The sequence below is a fragment of the Mus caroli genome, unplaced genomic scaffold (assembly GCF_978045245.1).
Source record: "Mus caroli unplaced genomic scaffold, Mus_caroli_1 scaffold_3, whole genome shotgun sequence".
Lineage (NCBI taxonomy): Eukaryota > Metazoa > Chordata > Mammalia > Rodentia > Muridae > Mus > Mus caroli.
The window spans coordinates 111,098,941-111,123,431 of NW_028227258.1; the positions used below are offsets into that span (position 1 = coordinate 111,098,941).

Genomic DNA, 24,491 nt, shown 5'->3' on the forward strand with positions numbered 1-24,491 from the left:
CCTGATGAACTGTGTCCGATTCCTGGAACCCATAAAATGGAAAGAACCAACTCCTGCAGATTGTGTCAGACACACGCACACACACACACACACACACACACACACACAATTTTAAAATGAGTTTTCCACCTGAGACAAAGGCTGAAAGAATTTATCATAAATATATATGAACTATAAAAATTTTAAGTAATTTTTTAGGCAGAAATTAATGATTCCATTTGGAAACTTGGTTTTATGCAAAATGAAAAGGCCTGGAGAAATGGTTAGTGTGTGGTGAATATAAAATGTTTTTTGAAGAGTAAAGTTTGTTGTAAACACTTAACATGTGCTGTAGCTCTCCTAATGTGCTTAGATAGATGCAATTTTTTGTTTGCTTGCTTGAAACAGAATCTACCTACATATCTCTGGTGGGCTAGCCTTGAACTATGTAGACTAGGGTGGCCTTGAACTCAAAGATCTACCTTCCTCTGCTTCCAAAGTTCTGGGATTAAAGGTGTGTACTACTGCCTGGCTAGTTAAACCTAGTTTTATTGATATTAAATGTACCACATGTACACAAAATAAATAAAAAGCAAGCATGTGTAAAAACAATAGAAACACATGCCTGCAATCATACCTCTTGGGAAGCTGAGGCAAGAGGACCATTAGTTCTGGGTCACAGAGTGAGGCTGTCTCAAACCAACTGCTGTTCAATAGTTTATTAAGGAGTTTAAAGGCAGCTGGGTGGTGGTGGCACACACCCCTTTAATCCCAGCCCTCCGGAGACAGAGGCAGGTGCATCTCTGAGTTCTAGGAGACCTTGTCTTGAAAAACCAAAAATAAAAACAAAAAGATTACACCGCAAGCCTTCCTAACCACTGAGCCACCCCCACCCCTCCAAAGCCCTTCTTCCTATTTCAATAGGGCACCTTCGCCTGCCTTACTATTCTTTATCCTCTGAAGAAGTCTGTGGCTTCCCTCAGTGTATCCTCTGTGGGTTCAAGTAATGGCAGCTTGATTCTTGGAGTGGCTTTTAAAAACGTTTGCTTTGGTGGGTTTCTAATTTGAGGGATGTTGCAGGATATTTGATCACACTGTGAACCCTGCAATTGTATTATTTATTGAAAAAGCTGTTTCTAGTGGGGCTCAGCCCTTAATACACATTTTTAATTCCAAACAATGAAGGCAAAGTTAGTTTGTAGAAGGAAGCACCCATGTTTGAAAGTGATGTCTAATTGAGTGACAGAGTGACGAATGTAGGTACCCAGATTCTGCATTATGTGATGTGATGTCTTTGAGGACTTAAGGTGTGACGTTTGCTGTCTAACAATCTCAGTGTCCAGCCGACGTATACTTATAATAGAATGCCCTATGTAGACAGCACCGATGTTAGGCAAACAGCTTGTGTCAGGAGGACTTTGAATAGAATTGTCCTTTTCGGGGATTAAAAATGGAAAAGCCTTTAGTAGAGGGAAAGGATCTGGCCAGCTGTGGAGGCTACAGGAGACATGCGTAACTTCACGGGAAGGGTTATATTGGGAGCTAAGTCACACGCACATGGCTTGTATGCAGTCATGTGGGGAAGAAGCTGGTAAAAGTGGCTTGTTATTTATTTATTTATTGGATGAGGCTGTAGTAAAAAAAAAAAAAATCCCATAATGAGTGGCTTCACAAAACAAACTTAAATCTTTCGGTTCTAGAATCTAGAATTTTGAAATCCCAGCGTTGGTAAGCTGTCTTCTGAGAGCAGGGGGAGTCCGTCCACCTTATGCCCCTGTGTCTTTAAGCGGGCTCCTCTCTACCCCCACCTGTGTGTCCCAATTGTCCTCTCCTGTAAGGACTGGTGAGATTGGGCTATGGCTAGTCCTAGTGATCATACCTTAATCTGTATATCTCTACAATGAGCCATTTCCAAATAAGGTCGCAGTCACAGCCGATATGGGTAAAAACACCTACACTTTAAGACATAATTCAACCCATAACAATGTGGAGTTCGTCGTTTTGTGTTTTGACCTTTTAACAGGACAGGATCATTATTAAGGCTTTTTGTGCAAAGGAAGAAGTGGCATAGATGGTTTTGAATGGGCTGTGACAAGGTTCCCCTACAGAGGAGACCTCCAGACCAGCCCTGCTGATGTAGAGAGAAAGCAGCCAGCCACTTATTTCCTCCTGTGATCCCTGCTTTGGGCATAGCTAAGTTTAAAGACCTAGGAGATATTATTGTAACTTATCTAAATATAAAAGACAGATTTAGAGGAAAACAAAATGTGAGATCAGGGGGAGATGCTGATAAGTTAATTCACGATGTTAGTGTTTCACGTGTGGTATTTGAAAGGGAAGCTGAGCACAGGATTGGATGGAGAGAGGTGCTGCTGGGGGCGGGGTGGGGTGGGGTGGGGGCTGCCTAGGGAGGGTGAAAGCGGAAAGTGAAGCTAAGAGGAATGGTGAGGGTTTAGTGGGAGGAGTCAGAGGGTAAACCGGAAGGTGGAGGTAAGGAGAGGAGGGAGGGAGATAGAAAGGAGGAGTGGATGGTTGATGTTTAAGAGCCCACAGTGGAGGTGTGCGCCTTTAATCCCAGCTCTCAGGAGGCAGAGGTCACGCTGGCCTGCACGGACAGACCCTGACCTGAAAAAGCAAGAGGGGGCAACATAGACAGGACTACATGTTAGTCTAGGTGCCCTATTGTATGTTGTGCTTGGCTCTATTAAAGATTTATTTTGTTTGTTTATTTTAAGACAGGGTTTCTCTGTGTCCCCTTGGCTGTCCTGGGACTTATTGTGTAGACCAGGCTGGCCTCAAACTCAGATATCTGCCTGCCTCTGCCTCCTGAGTGCTGGGATCAAACGCATGTGCCACCACCGCTTGGCTTAAAAGATTTATGTAAAATTTTTTTCCATGTTTGTATGTCTCTGTGCATGTGTGAGTTTTTGTGTATGAGGTAAAGTAACTTGACTCAGCGGAGTAGACTTTTCAGGCTTGTTGAGTACTATTTGTATGAGATTTGAGGTTTCAAAATTGCAATCCAGACATGCAGGAACTCATCTGTAATCCCAGCACTTGAGGTAGCGAGGCAGGAGTGGATTGCTACAAAGTTGAGGTTATCTGTGAGGGGCTGGGTAAAGAAACTGCCTCTGTGAGGGCTCCAACCGGTAAGGTTTTTATTTATTGTGAGCAAGCTTCCAGAGGAAACTCAGAGAATGGAGCAGAGAGAAAAGGAAGCAGACTGGACGTGGCCAGGGCTTGGGAGTCGGAAGAGCAGGAGAGAGAATCGCTGCGGGGTGGGGGTGGTGTGTGTGTGTGTGTGTGTGTGTGTGTGTGTGTGTGTGTGTGTGTGTGTGTGAATAGTAGAGACAGCGAGTGATAGCGATAGCAGAGAGCACAGAACAGCAGGAGGGAGACCAGGAGAGCGCTGGAGCCTAGAGCCCAGCAAGGGGCGAGCAGGTGAGGAGAGCTGGAGAGAGGGTGGCAGGAGGAGAGAGCAGGTTATAAGGAGGGAAGGGCCAGGAGCCCAGCATGGACTTTGAAGTGCACAGGCAGTCTGTGAGTAGGGACTGCAGAGTCCTGGATGCCTCGCACACGGCTTTGATATGCAACCACAAGTAGCCTCGAGTCTGCCTCTGCCAGACATCAGGGGAAGGACTCCTTTGGCAGCTTCACAAGTTCCGGAGGAGAGCTGGCTGCTCTCTGACCACCAGAAATCCTCCTGTAGTTCATTCAGCTCCAGCACATTCCTGATTTAACAGAAGTCATCTGGGCCACATAGTTAGCTCAAGGCCATCGTGTGGTGCCTAGAGAAGCCCTACCCGGCTGTCCTGGAACTTCCTGTGTAGGCCAGGAGGGTCTGGAGCTCCTCGGGACCTGTCTGCCTATGCCTCCTGAGTGCTGAGTGTACTTGCGCGCCCCACTAGAGTAGCTTTTAGAGAAGTATAAAAAGTAAGGATATGTGAGAACTTAGCTTTTATCTAAAATTTTAATATAAAAACATTTAAGGTCCCTCCCCAATCGTCCAAGAAAGGGCCTATTAAATAACCTAGGCAGGATTTGAGAGGATGGGGCTGGTTCTAGCCCTGACAGGAGAAGAGTGTGTGGACAGAGAGAATGCGCAGAACTGTATCCTTGAGTATTTTTGTGCCGTGACATTCATGAACTTTTCTTCTGTTCTCTAGGGTGAGTTGATGGCAAGTTCACAGTATAAAGCCATCTGATGCTAAATTTGCTTCTAAAATACAGTATAGTTGGGACCGTGGCATGTATGTACCTGTAGTCCTAGCTATTTGGAGGAAGATTGCTTAAGTTCAGGTGTTTGAGACCAGCCTGGGCAATGAACGAAGTGAGCCTGTTGTCTGTCGCAGTCTTTAGACAGACACACCAGAAGAGGGCATCAGATCCCATTACAGATGATTGTGAGCCATCATGTGGTTGCTGGGAATTGAACTCAGGACCTCTGGAAGAGCAGTGCTCTTAACTGCTGAACCAAGAGCCTGTTCTCTGAAAGAAAAAAGTACTGTAAAATTGCAGAGGAAGGAAGTAATTCTAACGCCCGTCTATAAATAACCAGTGCTTGGGTCAGTGTGAGCCCAGCGCTGCTTAGTGCGTTGCTGTCTCTTGCTGGTGAATAGAGGACTCAGGAGGCCTTACTGGTCCATACTCCCTCAGTATGGATGCTTAGGGGATGTTGCTGTGGCTGTAAGGTTCGGCTGGGAGTGCAGACGGCACCCTTTCTCTCTCCTGTCTTTAAGAGTTCAGTTAAAAAGCTGGACTCATATTCTGTCCTATCCCAGATAGGAAATTATTAGTCAATGGATATTTCCTTTCTTTTTTTAAAAAGATTTATTTTATTTTATGTATGTAAGTACACAGTTGCTCTCTTCAGATTCACCAGAAGGGGGCGTTGGATTCCATTACTGGTGGTCGCTGGGAATTGAACTCAGGACTTCTGGAAGAACAGTCAGTGTGTTTAACTGCTGAGCCATCTCTCCAGACCCCGGATATTTTCACTATTCAAGGGTGTGCGCCTCCCTCCAGCGACCTCCTTCCTCTGATTACGTCCTACTTCCCAAGTCTCACCTTTCCTCTGTAGTCTATTCAAAGTTTGAATCTACCTGTGGGTTAAGCCATTTTCTGTGCCAGAGCCCTGATGATCAAACTGTTTCTGGAAACACGGTCACAGATGCAGCTAGGGATGAGACTTACTAACAGTCTTTTACATGTCCCCCAATCCAGTCACGTTGACAGTCAAGATTGATGTAGTCCTGACCTGTTGATTTTTAAGTTCAGGCACAGCAGACATCCTGGAAATTGTCTCAGCGTCTGGAAGATTCCTCTTGTGTTGGGTTGTCGCTTGTACCTTAAACTCTTTGTTAAGTTTATGTGTCTGATTTTTTAATGGCTCAAGGCTGGGAGTTTGATCCTGGAACAAAAGCTTCCTGTCTGAAACATATTTTATACTCGGGTGCTTTTTCCAGCTTCTGTGAATGCTCTGTTTTTTGTTGTTATTGTTGTTGTTGTTTTTTTTTTAAGATTTATTTACTTATTTTATGCATATGAGTACACTGTAGCTGTCTTTAGACACACCAGAAGAGGGCATCAGATCCATTATAGATGGTTGTGAGCCATCCTGTGGTTGCTGGGAATTGAACTCAGGACCTCTGGAAGAGCAGTCAGTGCTCTTAACTACTGAGCCATCTGTCCAGCCTGCTCTGTGGCCTCACCACTGCGAAGTATGCTGCGTCTCCACTCTTGACTTGCTGTGATTTGGCTTTCTTGCATCTGCTAACCCATCTGATACACACCTTTCCTTCTTCCCGGGGTTTGTTGTTCTTGGCTCTTTTTGTTTGTTGCAGCATCTTTGTTCCTTAGTGTAAGACTTAAAACGAAGTCTCTTACCTTTTTTAGTGAGCTTTCACAAGAAAGTGAAGTATGCATGCTTTCAATTTAGGGTTTGTTGTTCTTGGCTCTTTTTGTTTGTTGCAGCATCTTTGTTCCTTAGTGTAAGACTTAAAACGAAGTCTCTTACCTTTTTTAGTGAGCTTTCACAAGAAAGTGAAGTATGCATGCTTTCAATTTAGCTCTTAACTCACGAGCCTTGATTACTTCATTTGTCTCTTAAGACTGTAAAAGACTATCCCAGCTAGCCTCTCCATTTATTTGTTTTATACATCCATGTATATATGAAACACATGAAGGACACTGTGTGGACTGAATGACATTGTGTGAAGCCGATTCACAACTAAATCCAGAATTGTCCAACAAAAACTTGATTGTTCTTCCCCTTTGCTTTTGTAGGGAGGTGACACCGTCCCTGACTTCCCGGCAGTGATTGTGGAGTCGGTTCCCAGTGCGAGGGTAGAGCAGGGCTATGCTGCCCAGGTGCTGGTCTATGACGACGAGACTTATATGATGCAGGATGTGGCGGAAGAACAGGAAGTTGAGACGGAGAATTCAGAAACAGGTAAGACACTGCAGAGAGTCCTTGTTACCTATAACTCCTATCTTTTAACCAGTCATCTATTTTATGGGTAAAGGTGTTTTGCCTGCATGTATGTCTGCATGGGTGCTGGGAAACCAACCCAGGTCCTCTGGAAGAGCAGCCAGCACTCTTAACTGCTGAGCCATCTCTCCAGCCCCATAAGTTGTTTTGTAAGCTTCTGTATTACTATTTATTGGTGGGGGATCTTATACTGAAGAACCTATTATAAAATGCCAGTTAGCATAGGATGGACATTGGTGTAAAAATCTTTGTTTAAAGCGAGTTTATATAAGTATAGGAGAGTCCTATGTTATAATTCTTCACTATACAACAGCCTTAAAAGTTGTTGGTTTTTGTTTTTGTTTAACTACAGATATTCACTAGTTATTTACTTATAAAATCAGTAGGTTAGTATACAAGAGTGATATTTCCTAATAAAAAAAATGAGGGTAGTATTCTCTTCTAACTGGTTTAGCCCTTCTTTGAATCAGCATTGCTGGAGCAGTACCGTTTTGTTTTGTTTTGTTTTGTTTTGTTTTGTTTTGTTTTGTTTTTGAAGCATCTTTGCCTGTCAGATTCCTCTTCCTTTTCTGTCTTCTTAGACATCCTGGTGTTCCCATTAGTATGTATTTCATCAGCTATGTGTGCATTTGGGAATTAGTGGGTGTAATTCTTAAGGAAATCCTTTTGGTTTTGCCATGACCATGAAAAATTTCCCTAAATCATTTTAGTGACTTAAATAGTAGCAAACAACAACAAAAAAATCATAGTCTGGTAATGTTTTGGAAAAATTCTTATTGGTTTGCAGTCCTAGTGAAATTCCTTCCTTCCTTCTTGTGTGTGTGTGTGTGCGCGCGCGCATGTGTATGTGTAGTTCAGAAGACAGCTTGTGGGAATTAATTCTTCTTTCCTTGTATTATGTGAGTCCCACAGAAGGAACTTAGTTGTTCATTAGTGCTTTTACATATTGAGACTTCTAACAGGCTTGAATATTTACATGTATTTCTACAAGGGTAGCAAACTTTCCCAATTACCTTTTGAGTGTCTGATGTCTTTTGGTTCTGGGGCCCCAGTGGTTCCCTCTTAACTACTGCTAGCTGTCAGTTCCACTCTTTGATTGAGCTTAGAGATTAGGAGCTCTTGTTCTTCCAAGCAAGGATGATGTGTCAGCAAGGCTCCAGGGAAGTGCAGACTGGTTCATCTGATGACAGGGACCCAGGCACTTCCTAAAGACTCAGTGGTGGGCGTGGAGGGGTGCCTTGTTCTAGGGGATGGCATGCTTCTTTTTGAGCGTGTTCCAGGCTGAAGGAAGGTCCAGGGATGCCTTTTCTTCCTTAAAAATTAAGTCATTATTATTAGTGTATTATCAATTTTATGTGTAGACTGTCTTGCCTGCAGAATCTAGAAGTGGGCATCCCTGAAACTGACAGTTTCCCGCATTACAGATGGTTATGTGAGTGCTGGGACTTGAACCTGGGTCTTGTGGAGGAACAGGCAGCACCTTAAGTCACCTCTCTAGGCCCAAGGTTTCCTTGAATGATTGATTTGTGCATCAAGTTGCAAACTTTTAAAAATGAAACGACCATATAGGATTCACACAAGTAGACACATCAGGGTGCCAGAGCAGGTTGACAAATGTTACTGTGTAATTGATAATAAATTCTTCATTCATTTCAATCCCTTCATTTAAAGTAATTTTGCATGAGAAATGAGTGTAACCCAGTTAAGGAGTCCTGAGGGTGCTGATTCATCCCCTTCGCAGGACAGATGTGAATGAATGGCTGTGGTGTTGAAGAGGAGGCTTGGAGCTGGGCCGGCTGTGGTGCACATGTGTAACCTGACTACCCCCGAGGCTGACACTCTCGGGGCTGTGGATCTAAAGGCCAGCCCGGGCTCAGGATACCAGGCATGGAGGAAAAACAGTTGCTCTTGCAATTATTTTCCACAAGTTGTGTTTTAAAACTTAACACCATCTTATTTTGAAGTTCTCCCTGGCCCCCTTGGCAGGCCTTGAACTTGGAACAGGCGTGTTGCTTTTGTCTCCTGAGAGCAGGGATGGTACCCATGGTCTACTGTATCCTGCTTGCTCTCAACACTGCCCTTTAGATCAATTTACTTAGACAGTAGAAGGAAATGTTAGGCAGATCACTTATATTACTCTAACATGGTAAAGGTTCCTCAGAACTTCAGTTTACATGTTCATTTGCTTTTTAAATTTTTATAATTTTATTTATATGAGTACACTCACTGTAGCTTCAGACACACCAGAAGAGGACAGTGGATCTCATGACAGATGGTTGTGAACCATCATGTGGTTGCTGGGAATTGAACTCAGGACCCCTGGAAGAGCAGTCAGTGCTCTTAACCACTGAGCCATCTCTCCAGGCCTCATTTGCTTTCTTGATCATGAGTTTTAATGACTTCACAAGGATTTTTAGTGGTCATAGGTTATTTTTTGTTTTATGCACACAGCATGTTCCCACAAATACTTTTTGTTGTTGTTTTGTTTGTTTGTTTGCTTTTGTTTTTCAAGACAGGGTTTCTCTGTGTAGCCCTGGCTGTCCTGAAACTCGTTCTGTAGAACAGGCTGGCCTCTAACTCAGAAATCCACCTGCTTCTGCCTCCCAAGTGCTGGGATTAAAGGTGTGCACCACCACTGCCTGGCTTAGTTTTTTTATATTAGAAAATCTGAGCTTGAGTTTGTTTCTTTTTAAAAGACCCATACACTTTAAGTGGATTATACTTCTTACAGAGCATAGACAGATGGGTAAGGGTGGCCATGGCTTAGCTGAGTCTGTTTCAGTTTGCTGGTGGATTGGAATGGGAGGGTCATTTCTTACAGTATTAAAAGCTTGTAACCGAAACTCTAAACATGTGGATGTTTTAAAAGAAACTGACTGAGAAGAAATGGAAAGGATCACAAGGTCTCAGTTTTTATTTGGTGACTTGGGGGAATTAAGACTATAGAATAAGGGCTGCTGAGTTGGCTCAGGGGGTATTGGGGCTTGCCTTACAAGCCTGGCAGTCTGTTTGATCCTCAGGGTCTGTGATGAGCTGGAAGGAAAGAACTGGCTCCACACAGCTGTTCTCTGACATCCAGATGTGCACCACGGCACAGGAGCTATGCACACACACATCATGAACACAGACAAGTAAAAAAAATGTATAGAATAGGATTTCCTTGTAAACGTTTTTCTAGACTTCTTTTAAACTATAATTCATTCTCTGTCTGTGTGTGTGTGTGTGTGTGTGTGTGTGTGTTTTGAGACAGAATCTCTTAGTGTAGCCCTGGCTGTCTTAGAAGACTACCTCGCCTCCAGGTTGCAGAGATCCTACTGCCTCTGCCTCCTGGGTCTCGGGATTAGAGTCGTGTGCCGCTACACCTGGCTTATGATTAATATTTTATCAGCTTAAAATCATAGTTAATTTAACTTGTTATTTCATCTCTGGTGGTCACATTGAAGTTTTTCTTCTTTTATTCCTCTATACCCTTACATGTCTGTGACAGAAACATTATCCTCACTGTTAAGTAGGTTGGAGTGGGTGGGTTCATGGCCCTTCATTACTTTGTATGTAACAGGACTCCCCTTTTGATCGTAATTTTGGTTTATTTTGCTTATCTTTCTTTTAAAAATTTCCATTTTTCTCTCTGAGCTTAGTGATGATACTAATATCCTCTTAAATGTTGTAGAAAAAACTGAGAACTGTAAAACTTTTAAAAGAGGTATATTCATCTAATTTTATCACAGGCAGCTGTGAGGCACTAAAGATTAGTAATGATAAAGAGTCTTTCGGAGCAGCCGTGGAGCAGCTCTGGAGGGCGGGTGGGCTTGTCTCTGGGGGCTTGAAATAACTCCCAGAGCCACACACTTCCACAGCACAGTCTGCTGACATGTGGGCGTGATGAGAGGGAGGCGCTTATTGGAGTCTCTACAGAGATTTTTAATGCTTATTTTTAAATATATAGATATGAAGTAAGTTTTATTGAATGTCAAGAGTTAGAAATTAAGCAGATAAAGGCGCCACAAGACTCACAGGCTGGTAGGAGGAAGCACAACCATTGGTGGACCTCACATCTCTGATACAGGATGAATTCTGAATATAGGCTGACATGGAGCCTAGTGGTAAAGTGCTCATCTATTATGTGCAAGGTCTTATGTTCAATCTCAAGTACCATACGAAAATAAACAAATGCCGTTTGATAGAAATTGTAGTGGAAGAGGCTCGAAGGCTGGCTGTTGTGACTTGAAGGGTGACTTGAGAAACTGAAGTAGTGGCCATAGAAAGAGTGGGCTCCATACACAGCATCCCAGTCAAGTGTAACCTGATCCCGGACAAGGGAGGGGCTACACAGCACAGTTAGAGATGGTGACATCCTGGAGAGATGAAGGAAAGATGGTTTTAAGAAGCAGATGATCTAAAAAAAAAATGATAATAATAATAAAAAGAAGCAGATGATCTTAATGGTCAGGTTTGATTTTGAGTTGAGGTAAGGTATCTAAGAAGAAGTTGTAGATATTTACAGATGGATACAGGAGTAACCAGGGTTTTATCACAAAGAAAATGGCTAACTTATGGGAAGCCTTAGTAAAAGAAAGCATAGCATGGAAGAGGAGGATAGTGTTCAGCTCTCTACAGCAGAGCTGTTTCTATTGGCTCCCGGGCTCCCGGGCTCAGGGGAGGGCCCACCTATACAACTAACTCAAACAGGAAGCCACTGCCCTGGAAAAGGAATCCCCTTGGCAAAAGCTGGGACCTTGGTCAAGGATGCACCTGGTTGGATGTCAGTGCCACAGTGAGGGGGGCAGGTTAAGTCTCCTAGTCTTACTCTACTCTTTTCTAGTCCCTGCCTAGTCTCTCCACTGAACAAACCCAGTTAGAAGCTGTGTGAGCCCCTTTAATGCAACTGCTCTCCTGGGGTGGAAAAGAGCCAGGATGGATGGAAGATGCCTAGTGTAACTGCAGCCCAGTGACCAAAGGGTAGAGACAGGTTTGGGAATTATCCTTACTGAAGCCATGGGAACCAGTTAGTTAGGCCGAGGGAGGAAGTGTGGCAGAATCCTCCCATGGGCGTGGATGAGAAAAGGACATACAATTAAACAATTACTTTTAGAAATGTTTGTAATTTGAAAAGCATGAAGCATTCTAAAAGCAAATACGGGAGGGTGTCCTGGGTGACAGAGTTTAAGTATCTTTCTCTGGCAGGAAGGAGTCCACCTTTGCTTACCTGCTTCTGCCTTCAGTTTTCCTCCACATCACTCTGTTGGCAGTGCTTAAACTTTTCAGTGTTTCACTGTTATAAAATCGGAATTTAGGACTGTACGGACGAAGGAAGCACTTACAGGACAGTTCTTGAACAAGTCTTCCGTTGGCTTCATTAGCAGCCTTTTGTATGTCTGCAAGTGTATTCAGCCAGAACACTTAACTTAGCTTACATCTGTTGTATTTCCTTTCATTTCCACATTAAAGAAGAAAAGAAAAAGATAATACCAAAGAAACACATACTTGAGCAAGCATTTTTCCTTGTCATTCTTCCTTGGCTCATTGCACGTGTCAGTCTATAGCATTTGTCAGCCAGCCTCCAGCTCACTGCACTTGTCAGCCAGCCTCCAGCTCACTGCACTTGTCAGCCAGCCTCCAGCTCACTGCACTTGTCAGCCAGCCTCCAGCTCACTGCACTTGTCAGCCAGCCTCCAGCTCACTGCACTTGTCAGTCAGCCTCCAGCTCACTGCACTTGTCAGTCAGCCTCCAGCTCACTGCACTTGTCAGCCAGCCTCCAGCTCACTGCACTTGTCAGCCAGCCTCCAGCTCACTGCACTTGTCAGCCAGCCTCCAGCTCACTGCACTTGTCAGCCAGCCTCCAGCTCACTGCACTTGTCAGCCAGCCTCCAGCTCACTGCACTTGTCAGCCAGCCTCCAGCTCACTGCACTTGTCAGTCAGCCTCCAGCTCACTGCACTGGACAGCCAACCGACTACAGCTCACTTTGCTTGTCAGCCACTGTACTGCTCTTTGTTTGCTAGATTTCAAAGGTCAGTCTTCTGCCAAGCTCAGTGGCCCTTGGGTCATCTAAAAGTGCGTCCTTTGTGGAAACTATTCTCCCTGCTCTCTTCCTTCCTGCCTTTCAGAAGGACTTTTCAAAACACACTGAGCTTCCTCTTCCATTTTATCACCTGTAATCTGCTTAGCACTCTGTTCTAGCCCCCTGTACCCGAGACTTTGTACAGTTGTTACTGTCAACATTAATCACTCTCTGACCTCCCATCATGCTCTCTGGAGAGTTACTTTTTATGTGGTTCTTGCAGATGTCCTTTTCCTTCATAGTAAGGATAAAAGTAACCTTGAAATTGTGTGTGGTGGATTTTTGTGTGTGTGTGTGTGTGTCTGTGTGTGTGGTGGATTTTGCGTGTGTTGTTTGAACATATGAAAGGTAGTCAGGAACTACAAAGCACTAAGTTTTTTATCTTAGTGAAGAACCATTTTATGGCCAGGTGTGGTGAAACTTACCTGCAGTCTCAAGACTGGGGAAACTGAGGCAGGAGGATGGTGACTGAGTCCAACCTGGACTACATGGAACCAGACCCAGTTTCAGACAAGAAAATGAAGAAAGAAAAAGGGAGAATAATATATATTTATATATAAAAGTTTATATAAAGTCTTCAGTATTTCTTTGTTGAATGACCTAATGTTACTCAGAATTTTGAAAGTCATCCAAAAATACCTGAATGTGGTCATATATATACCATTGATTTTTAATAATTGATTATATCTATTTTTTTTTACAGTAAGAGCAATGGAAAAATTAGGAAGCATTACAAAGAATAAGCAAACTGAAAGTCATCACCATCAGTGAGACAGATTGCTACTTTTAAGGATCTAAATAATATAGTTTTAGTATTGGCATAGATTAATCTTTTAAAATTTATATTATTATTTGATATGTCTTATGCTGCCCAGATTGGCTCCAAACCACGGGTTCCAGCAGTCAGTCCTTCTGCCCCAGCTTCCCATGTAGCTGGAGCAATTCCCTGTGCTGCCATGATCGGCAGAGCGCTGCTGTGTGAAGTTGTTGTGTTATTTTCTTCTAGTTGTTCTTGGAATGCATCACTGGTAGATCTTTCTAGTCTTTTAAAGGCTCTTGCACCTCTCCTTTGAGTAGGCGAGGCGACACCTTGCTTTGTATTCAGCCACCAAGGCATTAAAAGTTATCGTCGTACTTAGTTACCAAGAAGCTTTTAAAAAAAAATCTGTTTTTATGGGCTGGCACGATGGCTCAGTGGGTAAAGGTGCTTGCCACCACAAGCCTAACGACCCTACATGGCGGAGTGAAAGAATAGAACCTTGAAGGTTAACAACCTCTGACTTCCATAACTTGTCCTGACACACGCATTCTCACATACACACTCATAAATGTACAACAAATATATAAATACTGTTTTAGTGGGCAACAAAAATTTGTATTTAAAGATTAGTTGAAATTTAGAAGAATAAACTTTTTTGTGTAATTTAATAAGAAACCAATGGTTACTTTTTAATAAATGAAAGTAAAGGTTTATAAGCACAGTTTGAAAAAATAAAGTCAGATTTCTTTATTGAAATACCAGAAGCCGGATTTCTGTCTTGAAGACTTAGGCCGAGTCTGACTTAATGATGAGCTGTGGTAAATTCCGTATTTGTTATACCATCAGAAATCCTCCCTGTGGCACAAAAGGACTCTTTTAATTAGAAAATATTGTTGCCACAGGGAGGTAGAAGATCGACTTGAGAAACTGGGGACCTGGCAAGGAGCCCCAGTCCTAGGATTCCCTGAAGGTGAGACAGATTGAGCCAGAAGGAAGACAATGCTGGTAGGTCGGCTTTTAATTTATTAAGAATGTTACGGTGTTATTGTTACAGTTATTTCATCTACTTTATCATATTTGTGTTTAAAGAATGACAAAAATTCCTCCTTAAGAAGAAATGATAAAGTAGCATTTTTTTCACCTGAGTGGTTTTCTTCCCGTGTTGTCCCCTCACTTTGCCTTGTAACTACCCCTGTGGGTAAGTTCCAGCATGGTCTGAGGCCTCCTCTCTCCCTTCTGTTGTTTCCATGTTCTTCCAATACAGATGTTTTCTAAGTCCTTTAAAATGTTTCCTTTCAATTGTCTGCTTTCTTGGGGTTGGTAAAACATAAATCTAAAAGTTAATTGAGTTTTCTTTCTGGAATGAACTGAATTATAATTTTACTGTGACTAAGTTGTCTAGAAGGCATTATTGGAGAAGAGCTTTAATATTTTAATATCTATGTTTCATTTAGTCTGAGAGGCCATCAGTAGTTAAAAACCATGACTTTTTTTACCAGTAGAGGAAGAAGATGCTTCCAATTTACACACAGTGAGAAACCATCAATTATAAGGCACAGAGATGGCAATTCAGAGACGGCAAAGTGTGAAAACCTGCGTCATAGAATTATTGAAATGTGATATTTTATAATTATGAATCTTCTCCAAATATCCAATTTCCATTTACTTGGAATTAGACATTAAAATATCTAGTCTGTGATAAATGGGGATGGGCTGCAGTGTGGAGGGCTGCAGTGTGGAGGGCTGCAGTGTGGAGGGCCACAGTCTGGAGGGCCGCAGCAGAGAGGACTGCAGTGTAGAGGGCTGCAGTGTGGATGGCTGCAGTGTAGAGGGCTGCAGTGTAGAGGGCTGCAGTGTGGAGTGCCGCAGTATGGAGGGCTGCAGTGAAGAGGGCTGTAGAGATGTGAAGAGATGCAGTGTAGAGGGCTATAGAGGAGAGGGCTGCAGTGTAGAGGGCTGCAGTGTGGAGTGCCGCAGTATGGAGGGCTGCAGTGATGTGGAGAGATGTAGTGTAGAGGGCTATAGAGGAGAGGGCTGCAGTGTAGAGGGCTGCAGTGTGGAGTGCCGCAGTATGGAGGGCTGCAGCGAAGAGGGCTGCAGTGATGTAGAGAGATGTAGTGTGGAGGGCTATAGAGGAGAGGGCTGCAGTGTGGAGTGCCGCAGTATGGAGGGCTGCAGTGAAGAGGGCTGCAGTGATGTGGAGAGATGTAGTGTGGAGGGCTATAGAGGAGAGGGCTGCAGTGTAGAGGGCTGCAGTGTGGATGGCCGCAGTGGAGAGGGCTGCAGTGTGGAGTGCCGCAGTATGGAGGGCTGCAGTGATGTGGAGAGATGCAGTGTAGAGGGCTATAGAGGAGAGGGCTGCAGTGGAGAGTCCTTATGTGAGCTTACTTAGCTTCCAGACTTCGTCACTGCCTCTCAAGACAAGATTCTAAAACCCCAAGCGTTTGCTGAGTGTGATGCTTCCACTCCCAGCATTTGTGAGGTTGAGGCAGGAGGACCCTTAGTTAAAGGTTACCAAAAACTGTGTAGTTAGAGTCTGCCTTAAAAACAAGAAAGATGGGCTGGAGATGCTCTGTGGTTAGGACGGCTGCTGACCTTGCAAAGACCTGAATTTAGTACCCAGCTCCCACATCCAGATGCTTACAACTGCCTGTAACTCCAGCTCCAGATAACCCAAAGCCTTTGTCTAGACTTTGAGTACCCAAGTACAAGTGTGTGTACGCTATAGGCACACACAAAGTAAAAAAATGGCCTAAAGCAAGTAGTTGTTCTGCCAATTGGTAAGCAGAAATAAAAACGAACCATTTAAGGTACTATTTATCTAAACATCAGTGTTTCAGTTGCTGGGGGTTTGTTTGTTTGTTTGTTTGTTTGTTTGTGTTTGTTTCTTGAGTCAGGGTTTCCCTGTGTAGCCCTGGCTGTCCTGCAACTCAGAGCAGGCTGGCCTCGAACCCAGAAATCCATCATCACTGCCTCCCGTGTACTGGGCGCAAAGGTGTAGGCCATCACTGCCTCTCAAACACGTGTTTGATAAGAGAAGATGAAAAATACGTTAACAAGAGGTCACTAGGAAGGATATTTTTGTTTTGTTTTGTTTTTTTAAGACAGGGTTTTTCTGTATATCCCTGACTGTCCTGGAACTCACTTTGTAGACCAGGCTGGCCTCCAACTCAGAAATCCACCTGCCTCTCCCTCCCGAGTGCTGGGATTAACGGGGTGCGCCACCACGCCCGGCGGTAAGGATTTTTGTTGGTTTTAGAAACTATAATATTAGTTCTTTTGTACTTAAGATTTTTTCTTTCCCTTTTTTTTTCCTTCAGTTTTTTAAAAAAGAAACACTAGCACCGGGCAGTGGTGGCACGCCTTTCATCCCAGCACTCGGGAGGCAGAGGCAAGCAGAGCTCTGTGAGTTTGACCAACCTGTCTACAGAGCAAGTTCTAGGACAGCCAGGGCTACATAGAGAAACCTTGTCTTGAAACCAAAAAAAGAAAGAAAAAGTAAGAAGAAAAAAGACAGACAGTTGAAGGAGACAGGCTAGTTTAAGGGGGGTTGGGGGCTGGAGAAGTCTACAGTAGAGAATCTGTCTCCAAAACAGCATGGAAGATGAGGACCAACATCTGAAGTTGTCTTCTGACTCCACACACACTGTGTGGTACCCATGCACACAAGTGAATGTGCATGCATACATACATACATGCATGCATGCATACATACATACATACATACATACATCATACACAGATACAAAATGAAGTGTTCATGAAGACAAAACTCTTAAAATACTTAAATTTTGCTAGATAACAGTATATCTATTACAAATGTTACTAATTTAGCTGAGGAGAGGCCTTAATATAATGATCTATGCTCTAAAATCTATTGCCTCATTTTTAGGGTTTACAACACGATGCTATTGACACATGCACTGTGGGCAGGAATAATAAACATGTCTGGTTCTGTGACAAGAGAAGATAAAATCTGCTTTTTCATAACCATCTCTAATACAAGCCAATTTTATTAACTGTAGTCCCTAATGTTGTTAATGCTTTGGCCCTGCCTCTTCCCTTTCATCGTCTATCTGACCAACTCAGAGCTTTCCAGGCATGGCGGAGGAGGGAAGGTTTCAGGGTCCTGGGTTATAGCTAAGAATGTATTACCAAACATACTTTGGAGGCAGGGCCAGGCATCTATTTAGTGATCTGCCTGCACTCACTGAGGGCCTGCTGGGTGCCAGGTCAGAGCTGACTTTTCATGTGGCTAACAAGAGCCTTTGCTCTCAGTAGGCCTTCAGCTTTGTAGAGAAGATTAAACAAATTTATGCCATATATGGTAATAGAGAACATGGGAATCCCACAGAGAATGCCTCTCTGAGAAAGCTGTTTGTGAAGGGTTTGGAGTAACCAGCCAGCCAGGTAGAAATGGAAAGGTCTGGGGGAACAGCTTCTCTGAGTTGCCAGAGGAGATCCAGTGTGGGGAGGAAGGGGAGGGGAGGAAAAGGCGTTGGAAGCTTTGTGTCCAGGTCCTTAGCTTTATTAAAGGGAAGTAAAGAAGTGTCTGTAAGTTTTAAGCCAATTAAAACACCTCATGCAGATGTAGTTGTTTCCAAAATGTTTATAGTAATAAACAAAACACTTTCTACCGTCCACTCTGAGTTGAGGTAAAAGTTGTAGCAATTAAGATGCATAGTTGGGTAGGCGTCCTTTCCTGCGGAGGAAGGAGCTGGCACCTAGAGTGGTGCTCATGCAGAAGGGGAGGAGTCAGTGCCCTCGCTGTCCTCCACGTGCACGGTCGGTAGAGTGTGGTTCTTACTGTGACCTGCATGATACACAGTGTCTGGCCTGAAGGAGCGCACTCTCTTTGTTGAATTGGAGGGACTATGTAGGAACATTATTCTAATCCTTTGGGCTAGGAAGCCCAAGTTAATGTTTTCCTTTTGGTTTTGATATCTATACATAAAAGTTGTCTTGAAACATTTTCCCTACTTTTCAACACTTTAGGCGTTACTGGCATGGAGAGACAGTGTTTGGGGCCTCATGTCATACTACATGCTACAATGCTATATAGTATAGAATGCTATATGGAAAGGTTATGCTTAAGGAAGGACCTATACAATAAAATATGTAAAAATGTTTATGATGGATTTTTGTTTTGCTTTGGTTTTTTTGTTTTGTTTTGCTTTGTTTGTGAGAGACAGGGTTTCTTTGTGTAATCTTGGCTGTCTCAGAACTAGCTCTGTAGACCAGGCTGGCCTCAAATTTACAGAGATTAGTCTGCCTCTGATTCCTGCGTGCTGGGATTAAAGGTGTGTGCCACCACTGCCTGGCATATGATGGAATTAAAAAAAAAAAAAAAGCAATGTACAAAATTTAAAACATGGACAAAAATATCAACACATGCCCACTGAGTTGTTATGGGTGTTGTAAACCTTGGCAGGATTGTACGTCTCCTGTACTCTCCTGATTACTCTTGCATCATGGTTCCCATAGTAACCATGGGGGTGGGGTCACTGCTGCACTAGTGTGAAATCCTACATGGTCATTTAGTTGCCAAAAAGAAGTGAGCTTTTAGTTCTTACTAAATTACTTGTAGTTTCTTACAAGGATGGGGAATAAAAAACGTGATTTAGTACAAGAACCATGCACTCATCAGCTTGAAGTCACTGATAAGACGCATGCTAAGCAGTGTGCATGCATGTTAAGAAGAATGCTTGCTAAACAATACAGGAAGCTAGATGAGACACCTGACATTGTTCACTCAGGTCATTTTTTAATAGGGATATCTATCTATCTATCTATCTATCTATCTATCTAATATATGTATCATATATGTGATAAAATAATAACTTGAAGCAGGGAAATACCAAAATGAATAGGGACTTGTGGTATCCTGTTTAAAATGATAACTTCATACAATAGAGTTGTGAACTAGCATGCCTCATGTGTATTCTTTCTCCCAACTAGGACGCTCTTCTATGAAAATGAAGGGCCAGTTATCCCAGCATTCACGCTTAACTGCATGCTAGCTTTCTTTGCTGGCGTATGCAGATGTTCCTGGCATCTGCCTTACATATGTCTGTCTTTGCTCATAACAGATGCTGGGCCACACATGCTGTGTGAGGCCCCCTTTGGGGCTAAGATTAGGACTTAAGTATATTCTAAGTTGATGGTTTAAAGCTTCATTTTATTTTGGCACTTGCAGAATTAGTTTTATTACTGGCTTGGGATACTTTTTCCTTCCATTATTAAAGTGGCATTTCTCTGACTGTAAGTTTTTCAAACTTTTGAAGTGGTGGGTGTGTACAGTGCTCACTAGAAAGGATAACAGCACTGGCAGCAGATGTATCTCAGCGGTTGTGTGTTTGCCTGCACATGAAAGGCTTGTTTGGGATGCTCCCCGCTACCGTGCTGGGAATGAGAAGGGCCCCAGGAGGCTCATATATTCAAATACTTGGTACCCAGGTGGTGGAACTTCTCAGGGAGGATTAGAAGGTGTGGCTTTGTTGGAGAAGGTGTGTCACTGGGGGTGTTTTGAGGTTTCAAATGACTCCTGTCATTCTGAGTCTCTCTGCCACGTGATTCTGTCTCAAGATGTGAGACAGAATCAGCTGTCCTAGGGCCATGTCTGCCACCATGCTCCCCACAGTGATGGTCATGGACTCTTTCTTACCCTCTGAAACTATACAATCTTGTCTTGGTTGCAGCATCTCATCACGGCAATAGACAATAATTAAGGCAATCTCCTTAAGTGCTGGTTGGCAAGTGCCAGTACCCACACAAGATGTTTTCTGCTAAAGCTTTTCTTTGAATAAAGACGAGTTGCCGTGATGCAACCGTTTTCAGTCATTGCATCCGTGTTATTGAAGTAGCTGTGAGTACTGGTGTGAAGCATGCCTGCCTGCGTGGCCCTCTATGCCTGTGTGGCCCTCTATGTCTGCGTGGCCCTCTATGTCTGCTGGAATGTTCAGAAGAGTGAGTATGAATATTCCATCGAACTCATTCAAGAGTCTTCTGGGACCTTCCTTAGCAAGCGGTTGTCTGCGCCTGACAGTCTGCTCTTTAAAAAAGCCAAGCTTGTTTTCAGGGCAGCGTCCATGCCATCCTCTCTGAGTTTGCTGCACCTCCTCTCTCTCACCCTGTCCTGGAGTTGGGGGCATGCTTACTAGTTAGTTTGTGTGTGTGTGTGTATGTGTGTGTGTGTGTGTGTGTGTGTGTGTGTGTGTGTGCATGCATGCATGCATGTATGCATGGATGTATGTAATTTTGAGTCAGGACCTTGACTACCTGTCTCAGTCTGGCCTGGAACTCACTGTGTAGTTCATAGGCCTCTAACTCCTGCATAGGTTCTGTTTTATGGCGGTCATTACAAAGTAGTGCTCACTCTAACTTCTACTTTGGGATATCTATAGCAAATGCAGCATAGTGTAAAAATACGCATGTAATATTGCTCAGAAAGTCACAGGTAAGCTGGATGTGGTGATACACACCGTTAGCCCCAGCACTCGGGAGGCAGAGGGTTTGAGGTTAGCCTGGTCTACAGAGCGAGTTCCGGGATAGCCAGAGCTACACAGAGAAACCCTGTTTCAAAAAACAAAAACTACAACAATAAAAGACATGTTGAACTTCATTTACAAGCCAGTGAAGTGTTGTTCTTAATTCTCACCCGTGTATTTGTTAATTTTTTTATATTTACTTGTGGGTGTGCGCATGCCCCGCCATGGTGGATGTGTAGAGGTTAGAGGACTCTCTTTCCATCTGGAAATCTGGGAGATCAAACTCCAGTTCTCAGGCTTTGTCTTAAGTGCCTCTATCTGCCCAGTCACTGGCTGGCTTTGTTATTTTAACTGCCCCTGAACATTTCATCAGGCTCTCTTCCTCTACACCAGAGTTTCTCAACCTGTGGGGTTTAACCCTTTCCCTGAGGTTGCCTGAGAGCAGAGTAAAGCAGATATTTATATTATGATTCATAGCAGCAGCGAACTTACAGTTATGAAGTAGCAACAAATAGAACTTTATGGTCAGGGTCACCACAACATGAGGGAGGACTGTAGTGAAGGCTGAAGCTTTAGGAAGGTGCTCTGCATTCTACTGTGCTTCTATTCTTTTTTTCTCACTAATAACTAATATGTCCGGTAGGTGCTGAAGAGGTGGCTCAGCAATATTGATTGGCTATACCCTTCCAAAGGATCAGTGTTGGATTCCCAGCTCCCACATGGTGGCTCGCAGCCATCTGTAACTTCAGTGTCAGGAGATCCAATGTGGTCTTCTGACCGCCAGGGCACTGCACACATTGAATGTGGTGCACAGACAAACATGCAGGCAGAATACTCATACATATAAGATAATCATTAAAAATATGTCATAGGCATAAAAAACATTAAAATGTGGTATGTACTAAGTTTAACTGTGTCATATATTAATTACACATTAAATTCAACCTTATGATGCCTGATCCAGGTGTGTTCTCTCTCTCTCTCTCTCTCATACACACACACACACACACACACACACACACACTCCATGCGGTTTGTCAAAGAGGACAACCTGTAGGTGTCAGTTCTTCCCTTTCACCATGTGGGTCCAGGGCTTGGTGGTCCGCACCTTTACCCCTGCCTAAACCATCCTTCTGCCCTCTTCTTTCCTTTAAAAGCCCTTCATTACTGTTGTCTTTCTGTATGTGAGCAAGCGTGTGCCATGAAGCAAGTGTAGAGGTCAGAGGACAACTTTCAGGAGTCAGTTCTCTCCTGCGGCGGGTTCTGGGAGGCAGACTCAGAGAGTCATACTTGTATGGCAAGTGGTTGTGCCCCTTCAACCGTCTTTCCAGCCCCCCCCCCCCCGGCATTACACTGAGGGTCTCACACATCTAAGCAAGTGTTCTACACTACAGCGACAACACTAAAGCTCCCGGCTCTGCTTTAAGTGGTGAAAAAAAACCAACCTCTCATGTATTGTGCTAGTTTTTCATGTCATTTAGTTTCATTGAATCTTATATTGTTTTTCCCCCCTATCTGTATGACAGAACATTTTTTTTTTAAAACCATTGCTTTTCAAATCTGAGCACATATTAGAATTAGTTGAAGGGCTTGTAAAAATACACACTGCTAGGATAGAATTTTTGTTTTTTTAAGATGAGGTCTTGTTATATTTGTTACTTAGGCTGGCTACTAACTTGTGAGGTCAAATGGTCCTCCTGCCTCAGCCTTTCTGGTACATTGGGCCACAGTTGGTCACCATCATACCTGGTGGGTACGTTTCTGGTTTAATGGGTCTGTGGCTTGGCTTGACAATTTTCAGTCTAATAAGTCTAAGTGGTACCCATGTTGTTGGTCACAGGACATGTTTTCATAATCTCCCTTGACTGCTGGGAACGCAGTAATTTTTGTACTTCCTTACTCTGATACAACTACTATAGTAATGGGGTGTGTGTAAAAGATACTACAGTTCTTTTGTGTCCTGGAAAGAATAACAATGCATTACTAACCTTGATTCTTGAGTAAGAGCTGCTGTGATAGCTTGGGGACTAAAGGTGCTTGACCCCGCACTTGCAGATGTGAGCTTGATCCCCAGAGCTCACATGACAGAAGGAGAGGACTGCCCCTGAACGTTGTCTTCTGACCCCCACACTTGGACTGTGGCATGGGCGCCTTTCCAATATGCAATAAATACATGCAAAGAAGTGATAAAGCCAGGTACTGCTTAACGCGTGGGCTGCAGTGACAGACAGGATGAGCAGTTTCTGCCTTTGGGGACTTGATATAGAGAACGTGTAAGCTCATCATACTTCGAAGCTTTTTATCATAAATCAGATTATGTAACAACGGACAGTCTTCTTCACATAATATTTAGAAACAGACTGAAGTAGGCTGGTGGGTCCTTGTTCTCAAGCAGTGGAGACCAAATGCCTTGTCCTGTCCCCTTACAGTTGAGATGCTTAATCTTAGTGTAGGCCACATTAAACTTTGTCATTAAAGCCAGGCATGGTGTGCAGGCCTTTAATGGGAGCATTTGGGAGACAGGTGAATCTCCATGAGACTGAGGCTAGCCTGGTCTACAGATTGAGTTCCAGGACAGCCAGGGCTACATAAAGAGACAGGGGAACAAAGGTCTTAAAAAAAAGAAAGAGAAAAATGAATACATTTCACTGTTAAGGACATGGATGACAGGTAATTGCTTTAGGGACAGAGAAGCTAGTAAGTCAACATCGGATAAGCTAACGTCCTACATGCCATCAGTGTGTGTGTGTGTGTGTGTGTGTGTGTGTGTGTGTGTAAAGGTGTTCCTACCTTTCTCCATCCTTTCTTTCCCCTTTCTCCCTTTAGATCATTAGGGTGAGTTCTAATTGCACATAATGTGAAGTTCAGTCAATGATTATTATTGTTCTGTGCAGTGCTGACTGGGAGTTAAACTCAGGCCCCATCAAATGCAGTTCAAGCATTCTACAGCTAAGCCAACCTGGGGTTTTGTTGTTGTTGTGTTGCTTTTTGTCAGGTTCCTTCTTGCCTTGGCTTCTGCCTTCCAAGTTGTGGGATTATGTGTCACTATTGCCTGGAATTACTTTAGGAACTGAAGACACTGAAATTTGCCTCCTTTCATATATTTAAAAGTAATAAGGGCAAACAAAACTGAAAAGCAACAACAAAAATAATAACAAAAAGCCATAACAAAATATATACAAAGTTTCATTATTATATTGCTAGGAGTAGTTCTGAGGATTTTATATATTAACATAATTTACTCTCAACACCACCATGCTGAATAACTTCTGAGTGTAGAAGCAGGTATTTCAGCTCAGAGTTAGCAGGCTCAAGAGCCCACCTTCAAGCACCTGTGAAGACTTGTAGTATCACATTCCCTCTCAACACACAAACACACATACTGACTTTTAACTGCTTCTATTAAGTTCTGTTGGGTGTTGGGCTGCAGAGATTGCCCAGTGATTAAGATCCTTGATGGTTCCTCCAGCAGACCCAGGTTTGAGTCAGCCCTTGGATGGTGGCTCAAACATCTTAACTCCAGTTTCAGGACATCCACTGCCGCCTTTGACCTCCACACCCACTACTTGAAAGGTGGTGCACAGACACAAGCAGGCTAAACACATCTCACACACATGAAATAATTTATGTATTTATATACACACACACAAATTAAAAAAGCAAGTCTTTAAAAGGTTCTACTAGGTCATGATATACTCTAGGTTTTTTGTTTGT

At 43.3% G+C, this 24,491-nt stretch overlaps 1 protein-coding gene across 8 annotated transcripts in view; it reads left to right on the plus strand.

Annotated features, from left to right (window-relative positions):
- Elf2 (E74 like ETS transcription factor 2) overlaps nucleotides 1-24,491 on the plus strand; it is an 83,866-nt gene that overhangs the window by 24,984 nt on the left and 34,391 nt on the right. For 6 of the 8 annotated variants that reach the window (XM_029474865.2, XM_029474869.2, XM_021157604.2 and 3 more), the window contains one exon: nucleotides 6,265-6,430. In XM_029474865.2, the coding sequence (XP_029330725.1) occupies nucleotides 6,265-6,430 (166 nt within the window). Of the gene's footprint in view, nucleotides 1-6,264; nucleotides 6,431-14,192; nucleotides 14,296-24,491 lie in introns of those variants that run through there. The other 2 variants (XM_021157611.3, XM_021157612.3) reach the window with 1 other exon arrangement.